Consider the following 25,724-nt stretch of genomic DNA (forward strand, 5'->3'; position numbering starts at 1 on the left):
AAGGTAGATTGGGGATAATCAACAAAAGAAAGATGCTAGTATTTAAGGGAGATTGGGAGAGACTTCTTGAAGAAGGCAGGATTTTAGTTGAGACTTGAAGGAAGCCAGGAATATTAGGAAGAAGAAAGGCAAAGTTCTCCAAATAATACAGACAACCAATGAAAATGCCCTGAGTCAGGAAATGGAGAGCATGGGTCAAGGTACAGCATGGAGACCAGTCACTGGATTGCACAATGCAAGGCATAAGAAACCTGGAAAGATAGGAAGGGGTACTAGTAGGAAGTTAGTTTCTGAGTACTACTTACCTTAAAGTATTACAAAGAAAATCTCTTTTAAGTTGTAAAGTGTTACATGAATGGGGGCTACTCTTGCTACTGTATTTTTTACAAGTGTTCTACCTTTTCTTGCTCGAGACCAGGATTAGCTCATTACCCACAGCTATGAAACCCAGACTCAATATAACTTCCAAGTCTTCTTACCAAGTGTTTCTACCCCTGTACATCTCACCACCTACAAGTCTCAATACTACTGACTTTACATACATTCCACAAATATATGTCTCTCCCTCCCTTCTTTTCAAGTCTTGCTCACAATTCACCATCATGCAGTCTCTTATTGGACTGATCTCTGCCCTGATTGCTTCCATTCATTGATTCCCTTTTCCTTTAGAATTTCTCTGCATTTTAATACACTATATTAAATTATATCAATCTGTATTTCCTTATGTTTCTTTGAGAGGGTTGTCCTGTCCATATGTCATACGCTTCTTATGAAAACCCTATGTTCTCTGAATCTTTTACTTTTCCATAGCACCTAATACAAAATTCAATACATAAAGCATGTTACCAAGGTGATGGAAGGATGCTGATGGTTTTGGAGGGGAGGGAATGAAGATGTCTACACCTTGTAGAAGCACTGTGGCATAGGGGAAATTCCTGGATTTGGAATCAGAAAACCTAAGTTCAAATTTTTATTTCTGTTCTAATCTATGTGACCTTCACCAATCTGGTTCTCAGTTTCTCCATCTGAAAATAAGGGAGATGGAGTAATTGATCTTCTAAGACATCTCCCAGTGCTAAATCCTATGTTCTTACCCAGGTCAAAGCTGTATGGAAAAGTAATATACCATCACATACCATCAGCTCTCAATTATCAAGATCAGTAGGGGATAGAGTTAATATTCAAAGGGATTATGTAAGTATTTCCTTCAATGATATGGAATACAACCTATTCATTTTTGCCCATCCGTATTCTGCAGAAGTTTATCATTGTGGGGGAAGAAAAGAAAGGGAATGGACAGAAGGGTGTCCAGTGAGCATGAGAGGAGCAGACTACCTTCTACTTTCTCTACCATATATTTACCATATTCTCACCACAGGGGCATCCCATGGTGATATTCTTTAATCCTTATACCCTTGACTAGAGAGGCAGTGTGGAATGAAACACAGAGAGCCACCTTCAGTACCAGAAAGTTCCTCCTCTGATACATATTATGTGAACCTGGGCAGATCTTTCAACTCTTTTTTGTATGGTTGGTTGGTTTTTTGGTTTGGTGTTTTTGCGAGGCAATTGGGGTTAGGTAACTCACAGGGCTAGTAAGTGTTAAGTGTCTGAGGCTGGATTTAAACTCAGATCCTCCTGATTCAGAGTCAGTGCTCTATCCACTTTGTCTTTCAACCTTTTTTGTCACTTAAGGCAAGAGAATTTGCTGACAGATGTTGATAGAATAGAGTCCCTTCATCTCAGAATTCCTTTTATCAAAGGCATTCCAGATCTAGTTTCTCTTCCTTATTCCAGGTCATTTTTAAAAATCCTTGTATGTTATATTATGCAGCCTGCTCATTTCCAACATTATGCCTCTCCATTGCCCTCTGCTGATATTCATTTTTAATTCTCTTAAGAGGTAGGAATGTTTTATAATTTGCACCCACACAAGTAACTATTGGTGTTTTTAAAAATAAGTATTTGTATCAGTGAAAAGTCTGGGGTCATTAAAGAATCTTTGCAATTTTTCCAAACACAGCTCTCTCTCACGTTCTTCTTTAATTTTGAGTCCAATTTGTCTTTCTTTGTATTTTCTTACCATATACATGTAAGGGTTAAGAAGGGAGAATAGCTTTCCCAAACCACAGCTCAGTTGATAAAGTCTACAAGGTATAATCATAGATGACAAGATATAATGTGTTAACACTTTGTGTTTCCTTAAGAAATGGAACATTTCTATGCTGAAATTAATGGAACCCTGACCCAATGGGGAAAAAATGATCATGCCCCTGGAGAATTTAAATAGTTAAACTTGTCAACAGCACCAGTAATAGTTATTGCAGAAGCCCATAACTCAAGAGAGTTCAAAGACATCATTGAAAAAACAATGACACAAAAAAACAGACTATATAGATAAGTATGTGTCTCCCTACCTAATATTTATGATCAGAAGGATATTGAATAAGGTTATATCTGTTGTAAAAGTTCTTAATGGATCCTGAAGTACAGATGGGAGAAACCTTGTTAACCTTTAAGGGAGCATTTCCTTTACCAAATCAAACTTTTAAAAGAGAATCAATGAAAAAGTCCAGTAGGACCTTTTATTCTTTATTATCAATTGAGTGAGAGTGGATTGGTGGTCTCCTGTGGATATTAGACTTTAAAAATTCTTCCTGTTTACTACCCTCATCATGTGTACATGTCTCATAAAAATTTCACATAAAAAGTAGGTATAGTAGGCAAAGTCAGCATATAGTTCAATAGTTATTGATGTTTTCTCAGTTATTTTTCAAGTACTGAGATCTGAGATTCCCCCCCCATCTGTGACATCTTTGCACTCAAATACCTTGTGAATTGATCCTTCCACACCTTTACAACAGTGCTGCCTCTAGCACAGACCTCCTTGATCTATCTCCAGCACAGGCTTCCTCCCTTTTTTCTCTTTGATACCATTTCTAGTTCCTTCACAAACACATCCCAGGTTGTGATACTACGTGCAAGTATGATGATTTTACTATCTTTGATGATGAAAAGAAGTTGATTGTAAAAATCTTACAAATCTTTTCCATCTTTTTTAAAATTTGTTATACTTCTTTCATTTTCATCTTTATATGTCCCCAAGATGAATCTTTTTGTCTGATTCTTTTGGCAAATTTTCTTTAAATTGATTTGCCCGTTGGGGTTTTCCTCAGTTTTAATGAGGCCTACTGTTTAATGATGATTCTTTTTGTGAAGAAAAGGTCAAGCTTCTTTGTAGTCTACAAATCTTTGGTCTCTCAATTGTTATTCTCAATCCATATTTTCAAATATATTTCTTACCACCATTACATATTCCTACCTCTGCACTGATGTCACCAAATATCAAGAATAAACTAATTTAATGATATGATCTCATCTAGTTATTGGCAAATTTCTTTATCCCTCATCCTATGAAAAAATGTTAGTTCAAAAGGGAAATCATTTTTATGGAGGTTTCTTTGCCAATGCTTATACTGATGTCAATTTTACATTAAAAACTGAATTTTTTGCTATATTCTGGTCATCATAAGATCTTACCATCTTCCTATGTGAGTTTAATTTATCTGAAACAGACTGGATCTGCTTTTAGAAGACCAATCTGGCTAAGTATGTAGAGGATTATCACAAAGAGATGGGCCCCTGGTGATGTGTTTTGGTCATGATAACCATGAAACAAACTATAAAAATCCCCACAAACCTTTAATTTCATGCTGCCTACTTCTCCACAGTGACTATGGCAGCAGGGTGGAAAAGTAGGCAGAGGATACTGAGTCACACAATTTTTAGGCCATCTTATAAACTTTACCTTGGCCACTGTTATTTCACATGTGAGATTTAAGTTCAGTGACCAGAAAATAGACATACTACTAGAGGAATAGAATTGTATCAGTATCGACATATTTGCTAAGAACAAAACTAGAAAGAAAGGGGAAAAAATGCAGATAATGGTATGAATGGCTTACATATTCTCCTTGGAGAGGCAAATATCATCAGTGTCACCAGTTTTATTACATGCTCAAAGGCAGCAAGAAAAATTCCATGGAACATTTGGTCATCTTGTACTGTAAGATTCAGTAAGCTCAGGGGAATTTAAAAAAGAATTACAAGGAATTTTCTAATCCTAAATGGGATAGCAATTATGGACAATGGGCTATATATCCTCTGACTGGATAGTAAAAATAAATAAATAAATATGTCCATGGATGTCTTCAGGTTCTATATTCTCAAAAGAAAGTAAAAAAAAAAAAATCACTTACATCAAAAGTTTCAACCACTGTGATTCCCTCACCGCCTCCCAATTTAATCTCCTCATTCGAGTTACTCATAAGAAAGTGACCAACTTACCTGATTTTCTTTAATATTCTATTTTCCCTATCACTCTTTGTTAATAAACAATTGGACCATCTAAAATGGAAGGAGAACTAATGTAGTCTCTACAAAATTTATTCCTACAAAGTTAAGAAATGGTTATCTCCTATTTGGGGACTTCTTACCTCTTCTGCTAACTTGCTCTCCTGACACAGGATTGTCAAAACTGTTCCTGATAAGAAGTTACAAGTTGTTCCCACTACCATCATTTCACCAGCCTTTGATTCTTAATACTGTCTATTATGCTCTCTCAATTTCATATAAACAAACATACTTACCATCCCCTTCATATAATTTACCCATTCCCACCTTTAGAGCCTTCCCCTAGCTCTGTATCTTCTTGTCCCTATCCAGGGCCCTGTTCCCTCACCAATTTCTTCTTGGTGAACTCCATCACTATCTGGTCTGCGAGTTTCTCCTGGTTCAGCAATTCCTCCTTTCGCTTCTGGTTTTCATCATTGATGCGCTTGATCTCAGCCTGCATTCTGAGCTTATCCTGGTGCCTTTGTTCCATATCCTTCGAGAGAGAGAGAGAGAGAGAAAAATAGCATGATATAGAAATAAGAAACACACATTCATGTGTGTGTGTGTTTATATGCATATATACAGATGCATAGATATATACAAATACACAGACACAGGCACAAACACAAACATATACCCATATGCTTGGAGTCAGGAAGGCTCATCTTCCTGATTTCCATTCTGCCCTCAGACCCTTACTAGCTGGGTGACTCTGGGTAAGTTACTTAATCTATTTACCTCAATCTCCTCATCTGTAAAATGAGCTAGAGAAGGAAATGGCAAACTACTCCAGTAGTTTTTGTTTTGTTTTGTTTTTTGCCAAGGAAACTCAGAAAACACAGTCATACAAAGAGTGATATATGGACTGAAACAACAAAAAATATATTTGTGTATTTGTATGCATATACATATAGAGGTATACATATAAATGAAATTATATATTATTATATGTGTATTATGTACAATTTACATATATATTACATATGTATATATACATATTTAGTTCATATATAGTAATCAATCTAAAATAAAGAGAAAAGCAACTGAATGGGGTGAAATGTTCATAGTAAATATAGCATGTGGAGGTTTGGTTCCAAGAATGGATAGGACATTGACAGATTGAATTTTTTTAAATAAATATCTTATCTCGTACAAGATAATTTTTTTTGAAATACTTGGGATATGAATGGCTTATTGGTCTAAGGTTCCACAATCAGTCAGTAGCAGAACCAAGACTAGAAGAACTAAGATCTCCAGATTTCTGGTCTAATGCTATTTCCCTTGTCCTAAGACAGCTTTCTCCTCATTTGGCCACTAACTATATAACTTTGGGGAATATACATAATTCAGTTTCCTCCTCCCTCTCTCCAAGAGCAGAATGGATTCAGTGATCTCTAAAGATGTTATTATAGGACAAAGGCCCTATGAATTCACCACTAGGACAGTATCTTTCTGTATGTCTTACAATGGTAGAAAATAGATGTAGTCACCAACAGGAAGCCTCCAAATAATGGAACGTTTTCTAGCTGTTCAGAGTAGTTCTTAATGGCATCCTCTCCTTGCCCCCTCTCAATAATGTCTTCATTCAGGGGTACATTTTTCAATGAAAGTGAATTAAATTTAAGTTAAAGTGTCAATCAGTATGTCAACCCGAGGGGTCTCTCGGGAAGTATCATTAGAGTTTTGTTGAACATTTTTATCAATGATTTGAATGAAGACAAAAATGGAATGTTCACCAAATCTACAAGTCACATAAAGCCATAAAGAATAACTAAATTGGCAGAAATAAAAACCCCACTAAAACCGGAATAAAAATATTTAAGTTTGAGCCTCAGCTTCAGTTCTTACATAGATGTGTAACTATGAGCATAGTGCTTAATTAATATCAGAGTCTCCCATCTTCTAATCTTCTCATGGTCATATTTATACTATTCATCAGAAAATGTTATTGTGAGGAAAACACCCACAGAAATCTTAATTTATGTGGAAGTTATTATCATTATTATTATTATAAGCATGTTAGGCAACAAACAGAATCAGGGTCCAAATGATCTTGACAGGCAAGAATTTAATGATTTCATTTTTATCTTTATTAAACTTCAAACACTATACTTAAGTTAAGAAAAAAATAAATTATCCAAGGACAGGATGTAGGAGATGTGACTAGACAGCATTATGTGTGGAAAGGACATGAATGTGAGTAAGCAGTGTTACAGGGCAGCTTAAAATGTTAATGTATTAAAGGCAACATTAACAAGTACGTGGTTTCCAAAATAATGGAGGTGACAAAGTCATTGTCTTCTGAGCTGTCACAGTACATTAGGAGTCCTATGTTGAATGTTCAGTCTTGAATACCACATAGTAGAAATAACACTGACAAATTGCAACATAGTCAGAAGAGGAAGACTAAGATGGTGAGGGACCATACACAAGATCATCTCATCTAAGGGTTGAGTGACCAAATTGGGAATGGTCAGCCCAGAGATAAAATGGCTAAGGAAGGCTCTGATCACCAACCGCAACCACCTGGTGTGTGGAAAAGGGTAATGATTTAAGTCTATTTGGCCCCTGAGGAAAGAATTAGGGCCTGGGAGTTGGAGAGTGGGATAAGAGGGAAGGTACAGGGAGGTAGACATTAGTTGAAAAGAAATGGCAGATAAGAGCTGCCATTAATGAAATTGGCTCTTCAAATGCTTGGAGATGTAACAGAGAATTTCTATTTCAGATATGAGTTGGGCTAAACCACTTCTGAGATACCCCTTCCAGCTATGTGTGACTATAGATATAATAATAATGATTAATACATTTCTGGCACTTAAAGGTTTATAAAGGACTTTTTTTCATAACAATCCCTGTGAGGTAAATTGTATAAATGTTATTATTGCCATTATACAGATGAAGAAACTACTCGTTTCCCTCTCTGGTTCTCTTTCTGTTGCTCTCCTGAATCTAGAAGATCCTCTATTCCTCTTAAACCAACTTTCTATTCTCTTTTCTTCTATGAAATCTTAACTGGTATTAAAACTGACTTTAATCAGTCATTTCTGTAATTTCCCAGTGCACTTAAAGTCAGTATTGTTCTTTAATTAAACACTGCTTTGATTGTCTTTCTAATTGGTTTTTTTTTTTGGATGTGTTTAAATAGACCACAAAATTTTTATTCAAGGTAAGTGTTTAGAATGAAATTTCCCTTGTATTCTTCCAAATTCTATGACAGAGGGCCTAGCGGCCTTCAGTCAATATTTATGGTCAGCCAATCAAAGGTAGGGAATAGTACTGTGAGAATTCAAATGAAGTATACTCCTAAAACTGGGAAATATGTTCAGAAAATGCCACTGTTTAACACTGAACCTAATAAGAAGTGACCCAGAATCACAAGACAGTATGAAAACTATTTTTATTGTTGTTGCTGTCTGCTTGCTTGTTTTTTTTCTCATTTTTTTCCTTTTTGATCTTATTTTTCTTGTGCAGCATGATAAATGTGGAAATAGATTTAGAAGAAGTATTTACACATGTTTAACCTATATTGGATTACTTGTTGTCTAGGGGAGAGGGGAAGAGAGTAGGAGGAAGAAAAATGCGGAATACAAGGTTTTGCAAGGGTAATGTTCAAAACTATCTTTGCATGTATTTTGAAGAATAAAAAGGTTATTATGAAAAAATAAGTGACCCAGAATGGGTGAGGTAAATCACATTATGATAGGGCTTAGAAACAAATCTGTTAGGTCTTGCAGGGCAGCAAGAGATCATATCAGGCTGCTGTCTCTGAGGAATAGACCACTTGGTAACCTACTGTTTAAACTAATTTGTCTCAATAATTATATACTAAAGTTCCTTATTTCTTGACATTTGACATCCAGAATGTCTGGGGTATGGAAAATGGTGTGGAAAATCTTATAGCTAAAGGCTTTGGGGGAAGGAGCTGAAAAAGAACATAAAGTCAATCACTCCCTCTACCTCTCCCTCTTCAAAAAAGAATCCTTAAAATATTATCTTGGGGCTTGAATGTAATTTAGGGATCAAATAATTTAATCCCTTGATTTTACATAAGAGAAAATTAAGATCCTAGAGAGGTTATTTGCTCAAGGTCTCATTCAACTCATACTGAAATTAAGGCTAAACTGTGATGGGTTTAAATGGAGTCCATTATGAATTCACAGATGATTGAAACAGGAAGGAACCTTGGAGATAGCCTTGTATATAACTACTCTATTCATTTAACAATATACCAATTCAAATAAGTCTTTCTAGGGTTTTCTGACATCATCCTGCCTGTCCTTTGTTATAACACAATATTATTCTATTACCATAATATAACACAACTTATTTAGCCATTCCCCAATTGACAGGTATCCCTTTAATTTCCAATTCTTAGCCAGCACAAAAAGAGCTGCTATATTTTTGTACAAATAGGTCCTTTTCCTTTTTTTGACATCTTTAGGATACAGATGTAGCAATGGTAATGCTGGATCAAAGGGTATGCAGAGTTTTATAGCTATTTGGGCATAGTTCCAAATTGCTCTGCAGAATGGATGGGCCAGTTCACAACTTTCTATTCAGTACAAGTCTCTTTTCTTCCATGAAATCTTAACTTGTATTAAAACTGACTTTAATCAGTCATTTCTGTAATTTCCACCAACACTGCATTAGTGTCCCAGTTTTTCCACATCCCTTCCAACATCCAATATTTTCCTTTTTTTGTCATATTAGTTACTCTCATGTTATGAGTTGATATGTCAGGGTTTTAATTTACATTTCTCTGATCCATTGTGGTTTATTTAGAGCATTTTTTTCATATGACTTTAGCTAGCTTTGATTTCTTTGTCTGAAAACTGTCTATACGTATACTTTGACCATTTGTCAATTGAAGAATGACTTATATTTTTATAAATTTTGCTCAGTTCTCTATGGCCTTCGTCAGTGATACTTCTTGTAAAATTCCTCCTCCCACCTCGTTTTCTGCGTTCCTTATAATTTTGGTTGCATTGATCTTGTTTGTGCAAAGTTTTTCAAATTTATGTAATTAAAATAATCTCTTACATTTTGTAATGCCCTCTCTATCTTCTTTGATCTTAAATTCTTCCTTAACCATAAATATGACAAATAAACTATTACATGCTCTCTTAATTTGTTTATGGTATCAGCCTTTGTGTGTAAATCATGTATCCATTTTGGCCTTATCATGGTATAGGGTATGAGATATTGTTCTATATCTAGTTTCTGCCATACTGTTTTCAGTTTTCCTAGCAGTTTTTGTCAAATAAGATCCAAGTTTTTCTTCCAAAAGCTTGGCTCTTTGAGTTTATCATATGCTAAATTATTATGGTCATTTACTATAACATAATTTGTACCTAATCTATTCCATTGATCCAATCTGTTCCTCTTGACTATATATATATATATATATATATATATATATATATATATATATATATATATATATATTTTTTTTTTTTTTTTTTTTTTAAGGCTGGGGTTAAGTGACTCGCCCAGGGTCACACAGCTAGGAAGTGTTAAGTGTCTGAGATTAAATTTGAACTCGATCCTCCTGAATTCAAGGCTGGTACTCTATCCACTGCGCCACCTAGCTGCCCCGACTATACGTTTAACATTTGGCCCCCCAGGATAGAGTACACAGAAGTATGAGGACATCAGAACCTTATTTCTTAGACTTGGGGCCCAGAACAAGCAGCTAAGCAAGAAGACTGCCTCACTCCAATCCGGGATCAGCCTCCCATCAGAGTTAGAAGCCTTTCACTGCCCCACTTCCATTACCAATGTCCCTTTCTTGCCTTCTTCCTATCAATAGCCCTTTAAATCTCTATCCCTTGATTGAAGACAATTCCAATGATCTTGTGATGAAGAGCCATCTGAACTCAGAGAGAGGTCTGTGGGGGATGAGTATGGATCACAACATAGCATTTTCACTTCTTTTATTATTTGCTTGCATTTTCTTTCTCATTTTTTCCCTTTTTGATCAATTTTTTTTGCAGCAAGATTACTGTATAAATATGTATACATATATTGAATTTAACATATATTTTAACATGTTTAATATATTTTGATGGCATTTCTTGCCATCTAGGGGAGAGGGTGGGGGAAGGAGGGAAAAATTTGGAACACGAGGTTTTGTAAAGTCAATGTTGAAAAATTATCCATGCATAAGTTTTGAAAATAAAAACCTTTAATAAAAATAAATAAATCTTTATCCCTACAAATAACTGGAAATGAAGGAGTGACCATCAATTGGGGAATGGCTGGACAACTTATGGTATATGTATATCCTGGAATACTATTGTACTGTAAGAAATAGTGAAGGAGTAACTTCAGAAAAAATCTGGGGATATTGAAAGAACTGTTACAAAATTAAGTGAGAGAACCAGGAGAATAATATCTATAATAATATTAATATAAATATAATTATTTATTATTATTATATTATTAATTAATATAAATAATATTAATATAAATATAATATTAAAGACTCAGGAATTCTGATCACACTTCCAGATGATTCAAGAACATGCTACTTACTTCCTAATAGAGAGGTGATGTACTCTGAATACATAATTGAGACATATTTTTTGGATATGGTCAATGCATGAAATTTGTTTTACTTGATTATACATGTCTATAACAAGGATTTTCTTTTTTTTGCTTCCTCAGTTTGGAGCAAAAAGATGTGGGAGGGAAAGGAGGTGAATCTGAAAATAAACTAAAATTTAATTTCATAAATAAATAAATCTCAATTCCTGAGGCTAATTTCCCCACCTTGGGCAACTGCCCAATGACTCTGCCCTGATATTGTTGTTCATCCTTTGTTTTTGATTAAAACCAATGACATCATGGAGTGATGTCTGGACTTGTGCATGAATTGGATTTAAGTGAGGCAAAATTGCACAGTTGTCAGTCTCACTCTCTTTTCCTGAGTTATTGAAATCTAGTAGCAGGACAAAAGTCCTGGCTCTAGAAAAAGTGCTTAACCTTAATGTCTTCAATGTATGATCAAGTTTTAAGTGTCCCTCAGTTCGAGTTTCAGCTCTTCATGGCCACTGGAACAATTGTTCTTTTCTGCCCATTCTAGAGGGAATCCTCACATACTTTGAATAGAATTCCCCTAACTCACCAATGGGTTTGAGACCTGTCAGTTACCCTCAACCTGGTTTAGCCCGTCTGCCAAGACAGTTTATTGGGGTGTGGCTATTGACATTCTATATAGCTTCTTGGAGCCACAGGTAAGAGTTGGATCAAGGTGGACACCAAATATAGGTGAACAGCCCTGAAAAGGGCTTGGAAAGCCCTCAGAGCAGAGATGCTAGTCCTCCTGGAACACTCCATACACCCCACTTAATTACAATTGAGTTGAAGTAACAAGCAAGATGAACTTAGAAGTCGTAAAGTAAATTTGAGCTCAAAGCTATCATTGATACTGAGGAATATCCTATATGTGGAATGACTGTAGATTGCTCTACCTTTTTTTAAAAAAAGAAGAAGAAAAGGGAGGTAAAAGGTAGAAAATAATGCTATATATTAAGATACTGATGTGAAGAAAACTAGGAACTAGAGAAGTATGACCTTCATTTGGGTGAAGATAATAAATTAGAATTATTTTAAAAATGAAAAACATTTATTAAGTGTTCCCAATGTCCCAGGCACTATACTAAAGGATGGAGACACAAGAAAGAAGTATGTGAGACTTTACTGCAGAGTTTATTACAGACCACTTAGACCAAAGGAAAAAATAGATGAATTTGGGAAACAGATCATAAGACTAGCACAGAGCACAATGTAGTAATGGGGTACCTGAAGTCAGAGAAGCTAATACCTTCTTGACTTGTCTTAGTGATATTGTCATTCTTTCAAAAGGTGGAGGAAACAAGGGGAAATTCTATTCTGGATCTAGTTCTCACTAACAAGAACCAGTTGCTGAGGTGGAAATGATACAAACCTTAGGGGAAAGTGATCTCTCCCTCCTAAATAGAACTTTATGATAGAAGAACAAAGGAGAAACAATTTCAAAGGGACTAGAGAAAAGTTCCATGGACTAAAATTTTATGAGAAAAGTCAGTCCAAAAGGGATAAATAGCTCTTATGAAATCCTGAAGCTTCAAAATAAAAAACAGAAGCTATCTGAACAGACTTGTGAAGATATACAGAGAGGCAAACAAAATTAGTTTTTTAGGAAGGGAGGCAAGATTTGACAAGATTTGTCAACTGATTGTATATATGATGTGACAAAAAGTAAAAAGATAAAGAAAACTGAGGACCTACATGACTAAAAAGACAGTGATATCTTTAAACGAGGAAGTTCAGAAAAGGTGTGGATGTTAGGGGAGAAATAGTGAAATCTGTTTTGGCCATGTTGAGGTTGAGATACTTATGGAAAATCCAGTGGGAAATATTGAATTGAAAATTGATGACACTAGGCTAGAGAAAAAAATTAAGGATCACCTACCTAGAGATGTCGATTTAACCCAATAAGATCAACAAGGGAGGGGAGAATTGAAATAGAAGCTAAGAGGACTTAGCCTAAAATCTTGGGATATAACCACAATTAGGAGAGGGGAATGATGAAATTAAAAAAAAAAAAAAACAAAGTGATGAAAAAAAGTATTACAGAGAGAACAGTATCACTAAAAAGAAAAGAGAAAAAGAAAGTTGTCACTAACATCTGAGGCTACAAAGAAGGTCAAAAGAATGATTGAGAAAAAGCCATCAGATTTGGCAAACCAGAAGATCACTGGCAACTGGACTGTAGTTTCAGCTCAGTGATGAGGGTGGATGAGAGATCACAAGACGCCGAGGAGAAGAGAAGCCCAGGCAATGAGAATAGAGAGCTTTTTTCTAAGAATTTGGAAGTGAAAGTAAAAAGAGAGAATGGATGAGAGTTTGATGAAATTGTAGGATGAGATATTTTTAAAGATGAGGGATGAGGGAGGTAATAAGATCTATAGACACTGACTGAAGATTAATTACACCATAACAGGGGATGGCTGAGGTGAATAGGAACCATTTGGCAGATTCCAAAATTCCTGCATCTGATGTTTGCTACATGTATGACTTTGGGCAAGACAATTAGCCTTTCAGATCTCAGCTTTATCTTAGGTAAAAATGTGGATAGTGAGTTAAAACGGTTTCTGAAGTCCAGATCTATGTTGGATGATCTTATAAACCTTGGGATTGGAAATGTCAGGACAAAAATTCTAATAAAGAATTGATACCAAAAGGAGGTGATAATAGGAAAGCACCAGCCATTCCATGATGACTTCAAGCAACCCAGCCTATGTGAATTAAATCATCAGAGCCTAAAAGAACTGATATGTATGATTACTATTGCATTTGTCAGTGATATATGAAAAATGTAGAGAATGAAAGTAATATAAGTACTTACTAGCTATGTGATCCTGGGTAAGTCAATTCTATAATGCAGATAACAGTACCTATCTTGTATGGTTATAATGAGATTCATATGAGGTAATACTTGTTTTTTTCAAAATGCTTAGCAGAGTCCTTGGCACATCAAAGATACTATATAAATATATACATACATATTCCCTTCCCCTTTACTATTATTATTATTGTAATTATTGTCTTGATTTTTTAAGAAAATAGTGACCTAGGAACTAGTGGGTTCCTTCTCAGTGAAAGTCTTTAAGTAAAAGATGGATGATCATTCATTAGGAATTTTATACTAGGGATCCTTCTGATGTAGTTTGGACTATAGGGTCATTGAGATCCCTTCCAACTTTGAAATTCTATGATTATGGGTCTTGTGTTAAAATACATGAAAGTGAAAGCAGGTAAGACAAGTCAGGCAGATAGCTAGCAACCAGTATGTCCAGTTTGGCTAAGCTGCAAACTGTGTAGCCAGACTGTGGTAAATCTTAAAAGTTAAGCTAAGGAATTTTCATTTAATGGAAAATTGGAAATGTCTGAAGATTTTTGAGCAGAGGGGTATATATGATAAAAAAAAACCTTTCCATTAAAAATTATTTTGATAACTGCATAAAGGATATATGGGGGAAGCAGGTAGTGCATTAGTGAGCATATTGAAATTGTCCAGGGGTCCAGAAGAGTGGTGAAGACCCAAACTATAATAACAATTGTGTAACTGGGGAGAAAGGGGCTGTTAAGAGAGAAAATGATGAAGGATAAGTGACAGAACTTGGCAAGTTCTATGGTGGTGACTCAAGACTAAAAAGGGTAGAAAAGTGAGTTCACAGTAAAGATGACAAATTAGAAGAAGGGGGGGTAATCAGAGTCATGATGGATGAGAATAGCTGTTTCTATGATGCAATGGGAAGAGTACAAGGTTAGGGAGACAGTAACTAAAAGGGGGGATTATCCATGTCAATCTTCTTGTAGACAAAATAGTTTAGGGTGCTCCCATCCATTTAATAGGTCTGTGCTCCCAGCAAAGAAGGTAACAATAACAAGGTAGCCAACAACTATAGGAGCCTTAGGACAATATTCTTTAGAGTCATTTTGTATCCTTTGTTCTAGATCCATTTAGCTTTTCAAGAAGACTTCCCTGCTAAAGATAATACACTGATCACCATACATTTTCTAATTTTCATTATATATTAATAAATTAGCTAATTTACATTGCACCTTAATAAATTATTTTCTGGTGGTGTGTATGGATATTTAAGCAGGACTAGCACCTCTGATATGAGGGCTTGTGAAGCCCTCTTCAGGGATGATTATCCATCTTTGATGTCCACCTGGCACTCGTCTCTCATCTGTGGCTCCAAGAAGCTGTAGCACCCACACCTCAGGAAACCATCTCAGCAGACGGGCTAAACCAGGTTGAAGGTAACCAACGGACCACAAACTGTCAGTGAATTAGAGAGATGTCTACCCCAAGCATGAAAAGACTTGCTCTCTGCAGAATGGGTGGATGAGAACAATTTGTTCCAACAGCCACAATGATGGCAATAAAGCCATCTGTAAAGTGTCTAGAGCTTGGTTAGATATTGAAGATGCTGAGGTCATCCACTAAATAGGAACCATTTGGCAGATTCCAAAATTCCTGCATCTGATGGTTAGGTTAAAAATAAATAAATAAATAGATAGATAGATAGATAGATAGATAGATAGATAGATAGATAGATAAATAAATAAATAAATACATAAATAAATACATAAATACATAAATACATAAATGAATGAATGAATGAATGAATAGATAAATAAATAAACAACAATCAGCTTTTTAGTTCATTATAATCAAATTCCTAACCAGTCTCTTGTGAGTTTGGTTGCTATGAATCAGTTCAGTAGTTTTGAGTATTTTTGGACTAAAGAAATCAAGTTCCCCCCCAAAAAATCTGAACTTAGACTGGTTGCCTAAGGTCATCCCCTCAAGATCCTACTTAATTTTTTCCATCTATGTCTCTTTTATGACTGCCCAAAACCAAGAATCCCATGGTCAACCATTAAATATTAGACCACTCAAGCCAAGCTTGCTCTATGTTCTCTGGATCCAATCTTTCTCTTAAGAAATACCACGTGCCTAAAATGACTCTTCCCTTCCCAAACTGACAAATCTCCTTGTCATTCAAATAGCTCCTGGAATCCCACCCCTTTATAAGACCTTCTACATAGGATAGCAGAAAGAAAATACCACTGAAAAGTCAGAAGACCTGGTTTGAATCCCATCACATACTAGCTCTGTGACCATAAGCAAGTCACAAACTGTTTCCTCACATGTAAAATGGAAATAAAACTTGCACTATCTCCTTCACAGGTTTTTATTTTGAGAAAATGCTTCTTAAACCTTAAAAGACTATTTGAATGTGAGCCAATCTGACTGTATGTAAGAATGCCAGATCATGAAACTCTCCCCATTTCCCTTTTGACTTCTAAGAATTCACTTACCCTCCCCATGAATACAGCCAATTGAAATATCCATGCAAATGAAACAAGGCACTAGCAAGATAACCCAAAGAGCAGTCTTAAGAACCTGTCCATTTAGTTGTGGCATGCATTTAATCATTTCTTTTGCAATATCCCATCTTCCTAATTGTTTCATATTGGTTAATTGTAAAATGAGTTTTCCCTGCCTAAGTGCATAACAACTAATGATAGTGAAGCCATCAAATAGCATGGATGTGACAGGGGGGGTGGGGGAGGAAGCAAGTCCCAAACTTGAGCACAAGTCTGTCTTACTCTGCCAAGGGATAATCCACCTGCAGATAACTAAGAGTGATTTACAATAAAGGCTTCAAACAAGCAAGTGGCACTCCTGCCCTGCATCATTCCCAAATGCAGCCTGAACGAGAATAAAATATAAATTGGGAAACCTTTTTATTTTCAAAACATATGCATGGATAATTTTTCAACATTGATCCTTGCAAAACCTTGTATTTCAAATTTTCCCTCCCTTCCCCTAGATGGCAAGTAATTCATAAATTGAGAAATATTTAACAAAATACTACAGAATGTAGATGATGTTAACATGTGGTTTTCTAAGTTAATTTCTATATGCTCTGGGTTTTTTTCCACCACCCTCCCCCACTCCTTCCTATTTCTCTTTGAGTTTGACACCAGTGATTTACATCATTGTATGGTTTACTGGCTACAAGTACAACCTATCCAGCATGACCCGCCCATCTGGACTGATATGTCTGTCTGACTGTAAGCTTCTGGAAGACACAGAGTAACATCATTTACTTCAAGCCCCAGAAAAATACCACATCCAAATAACTATTTAATATAATAGTAAACACTGCTACTGCTGGTGGTGGTATTAAATGGGCTTGTATCTTAATGAATATTTTGTCTTTCTTGTAATGAAGACAAAATACATATACTTTCTGTTAAGAAATGTCAAACCCTAAGAATAGAAAGTTATATGTGCTGCCATTCATAATCTGTTAGTGTAAAGGGCTAGAACTTGAGCACTTGGATAATGAAGCACGTGAGACTAATTGCCAATTGGACAGTTCCCTATTAACTTGTTTGAAGGTTGACCCTCCCCAGCTGTTCTGTGCTGACTTGATTGGTGGGACAAAGAGGGGGGAGTGACGTGTGTGGGAGGAGAAGGAGGAGAAAGAGGAAGTGAGACGCAGAAGCGGACTCAGTCTCTCCTGGTGTTTGAGGGAGGAAGGTGTGTGTGAGGTAGGTAGGCCTAATCCCCTGACCTTGACTGTGAAAGATCAAGAATAAAGACATTTAGTGATCCTGACTCCAGCTGATTTCTGGGAAGACAGAGTTACAACATGTTAGCCTGTTTTGATTAACTCCTTTTCATGGGAAAATTCAATGGCAGTGATGAGGAAGATGGGGTGTTTATCAGGAAGTGAATAATGTGGCCCAAAATTAAATTAAGTTTAAAATCTAATTTTAAAGTAAAATTAAATGTTAAAAGTCAATTTTTTTAAAAGTCTGTACCCTCCAGTCCCAGAACATCAAACTTTTGAGAACTGGGAAAGAATGAAGGGAATGGGAAGAAAGGGTAAAAGATGGATTGCCTTTAAGACATGACATCTTCATTACCTTTATATCTTCTTCCTGAAGCTGCTCCATATACTGTAACATCTGCTGGATCTCCTGCTCCCGTACCTCTGCCTTCAGTGACCGTTCCTCCTGGTTCTTTTCCATCTGCTGGATAATATGCCGTCTTCCTCTACAAATCATAGAAACAATCCAGTCCAACCCCTACTTTTAACAACTTAGCATTTTAGAAACCATTGATCTCTTAAAAAAGAGGAAAGAACCCACGTGTGCAAAAATGTTTGTGGCAGTCCTTTTTGTAGCGGCAAAGAACTAGAAACTGAGTGGGAGCCCATCAGTTGGGGAATGGCTGAATGAATTATGGTATATGAATGTTATGGACTATTATTCTATAAAAAACTATTAGCAGGATGATTCCAGAGAAACCTGGAGAGACTTACATGAACTGATGCTGAACCAAGAGAACATTGTACATAGCAACAAGATTATAGATGATCTATATTTTTAACCATGTTTAACATATATTTGATTACTCGCCATCTAGGGGAGGGAATGGAGAGGAGGGGAAGAAAAATTGGAACATAAGCTTTTGCAAGGGTTAATGTTGAAAATTATCCAGGCATATATCTTGAAAATTTAAAAGCTCTAACAAAAATAAATAAATAAAGATTATATGATGATCAACTCTGATGGACTTGGCTCTTTTCACCAGTGAGGTGAATCAAAGCAATTCCAATAGACCTGTGGTGGAGAGAGCAATCCACATCCAGAGAGAATTATGAAAACTAAATATGGATCACAGCATAGAATTTTCAACTTTTTGTTGTTGTTGTTTGCTTGCTTGTGTCTTTTTTTCTTTCTCATTTTCCCTCCTTTTGCTCTGATTTTCCTTGCACTGCATAATAAATATGGACATATGTTTAGAAGAACTGCACATGTTTTAAACTCTATTGGATTGTTTGTTATCTAGAGGGAAGGGGAGGGAAGGAGAAAAATTTGGAACGCAAGATTTTGCAAGGGTGAGTGTTGAAAACTATCTTCGCATATATTTTGAAAAATAAAAAGCTATTATAAAAAAATTTTTAAAGAAACCATTGATCTCTTTTTCTTTTCTTTATCCTCCATCTTTAGCCCCTTCCACAAGATGGTCAGGAAGCAGTTTTAAAAACTTCCTTTTCTAAATAAAAAAGGGAATCAGCAGAAGGAGTAATATTCATTGTCTGGTTCACAGAACTCTTCCAGTCTGTCTCTCAAGTGATATCGCTCCTGTTGATTATTCTGCCTCACTTTGCCCTTTAATACAAGCAAACACACAGGCAAACACCCCATCTGCCAGCATGATAGATTGAAGGAACATTGGTTTTAGAATCAAAAGGTTCCTGAGTTTGAAGCTCTGGGAAAGACCAGAGAACTGGGGAAATCCAGCATCCTCAGAGTGCTGGTCAAGGACTGGAATCAGCTATAATGGAGTCAGGTCCACCAAGTACCAGAGTTCAGAATGTCTCTTCCCTTGTGGGGCATTTCTCTATAGTACTTAGTGCAGGTTTTATAATAACAACATTTTCTGATGATGAAGATCATTTCTTATCTCTTCTTTCACTGCTATTATATTTTAGAGAAACAGAACATCACAGCATTCAACATGAACTTAAAATCGATTATAAGTGGCCAGGACAGAAATGCCAACTCAGACAGCTTACCGTATTCTTTCTTCTTTCCGCTTCCTGAGTAGTTCTTCCTCCCTCTCAATGGCTTTCTGCCGTTCCAATTCCATAATCTGGTCCAGTCGCTTTTCCTCTGTGTCCATCTCTTTTTGGATTAATTGCTTCTCCAGGATCTGAGCATCACGGATGGCATGACACCTGGCATTTCGGATTATCTGAGGAGTGAATAAGAGATTATAGAACTAAATTTAGGGACGAAAGTGTACTTTTTACATAAAGAAGTAATTGGGGAAGGATAGAAGGAAATGGGAATCAAATGTTGAATCCCTAGCTCTAATTAATTGGAAGCCTAGAAAAACAAAAATAATAATAGGACCATATATCTACAGCTGGAAAGGACCTTTAAATGTCACCTACATATTTCTACTGTGTTCATATGTTCTCCCATGTTTAACATATATTGGACTACTTGCCATCTGAGGGAAAGGGGGAAAGGAGAGAAAAATTGGAATACAAGGCTCTATAAGGGTTAATATTGAAAAATTATCCACGCATATTTTTTTAAAAATAAAAAGCTTTAATAAAGAAAAAAATGGATAGGGGGGAAAAAAAGGGGAAAAAAAAAGGTCATCTAACTCCCTCATTTTATGGGTAAGGAAACTCAGGGATGTTAAGGACAAATGATTTTCCTAAAGACTCGATAATATCCGTGCTATGTTCATTTCTTTTTTCTGGGCTGTTTTTTTCTCCCATGTTTTTCCCTTTTCCTTCTGATTTTTCTCTTCCAACATGATTTGTAAAGAAATGTATATTTTAAAAGTTAATATACATGTACAACCAGAAAAAATAAATCAATTAATAAAGATAAAAAGAAAATATATGAAGTTTCATAGTAATCATCAGAAATGGAATTTGAACTTAGATCCTCTAAGTCAACATTGTAATTATCCTTACTCATGTGTATGAATGTGCCAGATGTCTCAAATATACCTTATTTCAAAAGAAATTAAATAAATGGTGTCTTACTTTTTTCAAGTTTTCATTTTAAAATAAAGTTGAGTTTTTAATTGTCAAAAAGTTAAATTGGTTTCGTTTATTTAAATAAAAAATCAACACAATATTCATTTTTTTTAAATTCCCAAATATATATCCTAAATGTGTATTCATCATCTTCTTCAAGTAATTAGCAAATCTTCCCATTTTCACCTCCACAATATGTCTCACCTCTGTCCTCTTCTTTCTACTCATCTGTTCATCATTCTAGGTTCAAGCCCTCATTCCACTTACCTAGACTACTGCAAGAGCCTCTTAATTGGCTTTTTTGCCCCTAGTTTCTCCTATACAACTGTCAAAGTAATTTTCCTAAAGTGTAATCTGACTGCATCACTCCTCTAACTCAATAAACTCTAGTGGCTCCCTATTGTCTTCTTGAATCAATGATAAGCTCCTCTGTTTAGCTTTTAAAGCCATTCACAACCTGGCCCCAAACAATATCTCTATTCTGTAGATCAGAACTACACTGTACACCAGAGGTATTAAACACTGGGCCAGAATCTAGAAACACTCTCACATGCTGTCCAAACAAGATTAAAAACTGATTAGGCAATATTTAACGATATATTTAACATCAATGTTAAATAATATTTAACAAAATTAAAATATGATAGAATATAGATAATTTTAATATGTCATTTAAAAAATTCCTTCTATGGCCAGCAGAGATCCTTATATGTAGTTTGATGACCTGTTCCTACTTGAGATGGATAGTATTGTGATATTCTCTTCCCCTTCCCACACTCTGCCATCATGCTGCTTCTCACACATATCACTTTATCTCCCACCTCACTACCTTTGCACAGGCTATTTTCTGCGACTGCCATGCACTCCCACTTCACTTTCATCTCTTATAATCCCATTTTCCTTTGAAATTCTTCTCATACGAGCTTTATACAGGAAGCCTTCTCAGCTCCCCATCCACAGCTAGTGCCTCGTCCCTCAAAATGCACTTTATATTTGTTTTGTTTCTTCTTAATTATATACATTTGGGCTCCCCGATAGAATGGAAACTCTTTGAGGGCAGGGACTATTCCACTTGTGCCTTTATATGCTCAGTGCTGAACATACTAAGTGCTTAATAGAGTCTTGTTGATCGATTGAATATGGAGAACAGAATGTGGACCCAGAAAAGTGTCCACTATGGCATGTGTAAAAACGAGCACACTTAGGCAAGCCCCAATCCCTGACTTTTTTTTCAGCTTAGGAGAGCTTGACTTGACAGCCAGGGAGGGAGATTTATGTAAAGGGAACAAGGAGATTTAGACCTCTGGAAAAGAAGAAAGAAGGAAAAACTGAGAGGATCAGAAGTAGAGGAACAGGAATTAGTGCTACTGGGGGAATGGTAAAGTCCTGGCATTTGGACATTCAATGAACCAACCAGAAATAAGATGTAATCAGCCGCAGCACTTCTAGCACCAGGACAGCAGTGCCCACTTTCCCCTTTCCCACCCCCAAAATCTCACTTCCTGAGCCACCAGCTACAGTCACAATAGAAAGAGCAGAACCAAATCTCATGCTCCCTGAGCTATCTAGACCCACCATGGGCACAGCTTGGACTTCACCTTCCATCTTCCACAAGCCTCCATTATCTTTGATTGCTTACTTTGACCTTGCCAAGTACCAGGAGCCTCACCACCCAGGATGACAGGAATAAGAAATAACCAGCAGCCTCATTTACCTGGTTCATGTCTTTAATCTCCACCTCTTGCTCCATCCTCATTGCACTGGCTTTTTCCAGGAGATTCTGTGCCCTTTCCTTGGCCTCTTCCTCCAGGTCATTGAGCTTCCTATTCTTTTGCCGTACCATCTCCTTCTGTTTCATCATCTGTTTTCGAAGGGTCACTGCATTCTGGGAGAAATCAGTCCATCTCAGCAGGGTGTGTGGAGGGGTGTCTGATCCATTTAAGATCATAGATATAAAGGTGGAAGGGACCTTGAAGAACCATTGAGGTTGGGACTGTTGCCTAAATATTTTGTTCTGGGTCTGATCTTTCCAATGGGATTTCTACTCCTCACTCCATCTCATCACTAAGAAGCAAAAAGTTTCATCTCTTAGCTCCATCCTCACCAATGCCCTTCCTATTTGTGGTTTCTTTGGTCATCATTCTAGCTGAGCTCTTCTGCCATATTTTTAAAATGAATGTTCCTTAGAACTCAGTCTAACTTTCCACCCATTCCTTCCTTGGGGTCTTTTAGTCTGAGCTCCCATTTATCTGGTGAGAAGTCAACCTCTCCTCCAACATATCCCCAAGCCACCAGTGGATCCACAGAGGCCAAAGTTGGCAAGGTTAGCTACCAAGACATCCGCCCTTTCCTTCCTGTGAGCGTCTTCAATGGCATTTCGTTCTTCCTGGGTAAGCACACGGGAAGCAAATTTGATCCGTTCAAACTCCTCGGGGCTGATAATAAGAGACTCTCCTGAAGGGTCTTCTGTGGGGATTCTAATGGGAGGTATAACCAAAAGTGGAGACAAAAATCAAAGAGGAAAGAAAAGAAAAAAAAATACAAATATAAATGAATATCCTTTCTCCTGTCCCTAACACAAAATGCCCACTTCTTGGCACAGAGCCAGTTACTCAATATGAGGTATTTACACCCAAGCCAACTGGAACCAATAGGGAAAATGTAGGAATATCATTTATTACAAGGAATCAAAAAAAAAAAAAAGGCAAGTTTTAAGGGATGAATCTCCTCTCTAAATGGGCAAAAGGAAGCAGGATGAAGGCCACCAGAGGAGCACCTAAACATCCCTGTTCATCCAGCCCAGACAGAAGCTTTGAACACTAAATATTAATTAAAATCTCTGATCAACAATAGCAGCTGACATATCTATAGACCTCTCCTTCCCAGCTGCCCAACGCACTCAACAAACCAATAACTAATTATAATTATATAACATACATTAAAGGTGGGGGAGGGAGCAGCAGAGGGGGTCACCTTAGGAATGAAGCTGCTTCTGGGTGAGGCATTTTAACAGGCACACAAGAATAAGACGCAATTGCTTTGAGACAGGAAGTGAAACCTCATCTAATAAAACCAGTGGGGGGATTGCAGGAGACAGACAGAATGAGAAAGCATATTTGGGATTTGGCCAGGACATCGAGGTTAACCGAAAAGCACAGCCCCATGGAGCCTTGCATCTGGAACAACCCAATCTGCTCAGAACCCAAGAGAGTAAGAACCCCAAATGGTGTGGATCAGTATCAGCTTAATGTGCCTCTTGATGACAATCATTTTCTTATATAATTGCCCCACGCCTCAGATATGGAGGGCTCTGGTGAATGGAAATGTAATTAGGGGTATGGGGGAGAAAGAATAAGGGTATCCCAGAACTATAAACAAGAGTAACTAAAGAAATAGCTCTTGGACAATATCCCTGGTATGTCCCCCTGCCCCTGATTTCTGGGAGCTGCAGGGAGTGCAAGACCACAGCAGGAGGCAAGGGAATGGACAGTTACTGAGGCAGCTAAGCACCAACTACTACAAAGAAGTGGCTCTTCTCCAGATTCCTACTCAGGCCCAGATCTAGGAGGAGGGGGGCCGGGACAAGGAGGGAGCCACTAGGAAACAGTGCTGAGCTAATCCCAATGGAACCCAGCATTTCCCATTTGTGGCCAGCCACTTTGGGAAGAAGCCAAGAGGTTAATTAGGCAGCTGGTCAGTTTTCCTTTGCATCAGACTCTTAAGGCACCAGAAAGGAACTGACTCATCCAGCTAATTTCCCTTTACCAGGAGCACCAGTGGGAAGGGAAAAGGGAGGAAAGGGGAGGACCCAAACATCCCAAGAGTCCTTCCCCTTTTCTAGCTCCTAAGCTGAAGAAAATGAGAAAGAAAGAACATGGAATGAAGCAGGGATGAAAAAGGAAGAAGGCAAGATAGAGGAAACCCTATCCAAACCCTAAAACAAAAGGGGAAAGCCAAAAACAGGAATGGGAAAAGGAGTGACGAGACAAGCCAGGAGGGATTTTCTTATCTCAATATAGTACTCTAAGCTAAGAAGAAAGAGGGAAAGGGGAAGGGTGATGGGGCCCAGCTACTTACACAAGATCCCGGACCATGTCTCGAGTGATAAGCTGGATGGTCTCCGGCTTGTGGGTCCAGCCCAAGGTCTTCTGGATACATTTCTTGTCCCTTAGAAGCACAATGGGGCTCTCACTGCGGTTCTGCCGAGAGTGCTGCAAGGCCAGAAGGGGCAGCTCACTAGCTGGCCAGAAAAACTTCCCACCCTTTTTTCAACATTTTGAGTCCCTAGGAATCCCTTCATCTGGGTTCTCTACCCACCCAAAAACCAAGCACTAAAAGCTAAGCTGAGGCCCAGATTCTAAAACTGCAATGAGTGTTGACACTAGGGGAAACTAAGTTATAATCTCTATTTGAATATGACCAAAAGTTTTGTCTTTTTTAAATATCTGACCACTCCTCTCCTTTCATCCCCCTCCTCCCACCTTTCCATGATAATCCTATTCAGTAGCTGCTGAAAAAAGAATGAATGTCCTACTTTATAATATATATTTCTACCAATATCTGCAAGTGACTAAATGTCTGGAAGATTCCCTGGTTTGGGGAGAGAAACATAAAACTTAGGAGTTGGAGATAACTTTGGTGATCATCTAACCCAATTCTCCTATTTTATAGATGAGGAAATCATAAGGTCATACAAGATCAATGTAAAGCTGAGATTTGAATCAAGGAACCTTTTATAGCCAATCATAATTTTTCTCCTTTTACATCACACTTATGTGCTCTAGTGCTCTGCATTTGATTTTTAAAAATTAATGAATTATCTTGGATCCCTGGGTTAACTTGATTTCTTTTTCCTCCTTCAAAGATCCAAGATTCCCCAAACTACATTGTATGGTATTAAATTAACCAATCTAAACTGGGAGAATTATCTCAGTACCTTCTCTGAACACTTATCAAATCAAAGACATAAAATTGGAAGGGACTAAAGATTAGCCTTATTTTCCAGATTAAAAAAAAAAAACTCAGGCTAGCATGGGATTTAGAACAAACAGCAGGAAGGATGAAGATTATATAGAATTTTCCTAACAGTGTAGACTAAGGGAAGCTGTGGAAGCTTTGTCCCTGGGGGTCCTAAGAAACAGGAGAAATGTTCACTTGTACAAATTATCTCAGTACCTTCTCTGAACA

At 37.0% G+C, this 25,724-nt stretch overlaps 1 protein-coding gene across 1 annotated transcript in view; it reads right to left on the minus strand.

Annotated features, from left to right (window-relative positions):
* Nucleotides 1-25,724, minus strand: part of CFAP45 (cilia and flagella associated protein 45) — a 48,004-nt gene that overhangs the window by 6,737 nt on the left and 15,543 nt on the right. Inside the window, exons 3-8 of the mRNA XM_074262277.1 lie at nucleotides 24,615-24,748; nucleotides 22,870-23,014; nucleotides 22,252-22,422; nucleotides 19,554-19,732; nucleotides 17,896-18,025; nucleotides 4,742-4,888 (exon numbers count right to left, since the gene is read on the minus strand). Coding sequence (XP_074118378.1) covers nucleotides 4,742-4,888; nucleotides 17,896-18,025; nucleotides 19,554-19,732; nucleotides 22,252-22,422; nucleotides 22,870-23,014; nucleotides 24,615-24,748 — 906 coding nt within the window. The remainder of the gene's footprint in view (nucleotides 1-4,741; nucleotides 4,889-17,895; nucleotides 18,026-19,553; nucleotides 19,733-22,251; nucleotides 22,423-22,869; nucleotides 23,015-24,614; nucleotides 24,749-25,724) is intronic.

Source organism: Sminthopsis crassicaudata, chromosome 4 (genome assembly GCF_048593235.1).
Source record: "Sminthopsis crassicaudata isolate SCR6 chromosome 4, ASM4859323v1, whole genome shotgun sequence".
In the NCBI taxonomy this organism is placed as follows: Eukaryota; Metazoa; Chordata; class Mammalia; order Dasyuromorphia; family Dasyuridae; genus Sminthopsis; species Sminthopsis crassicaudata.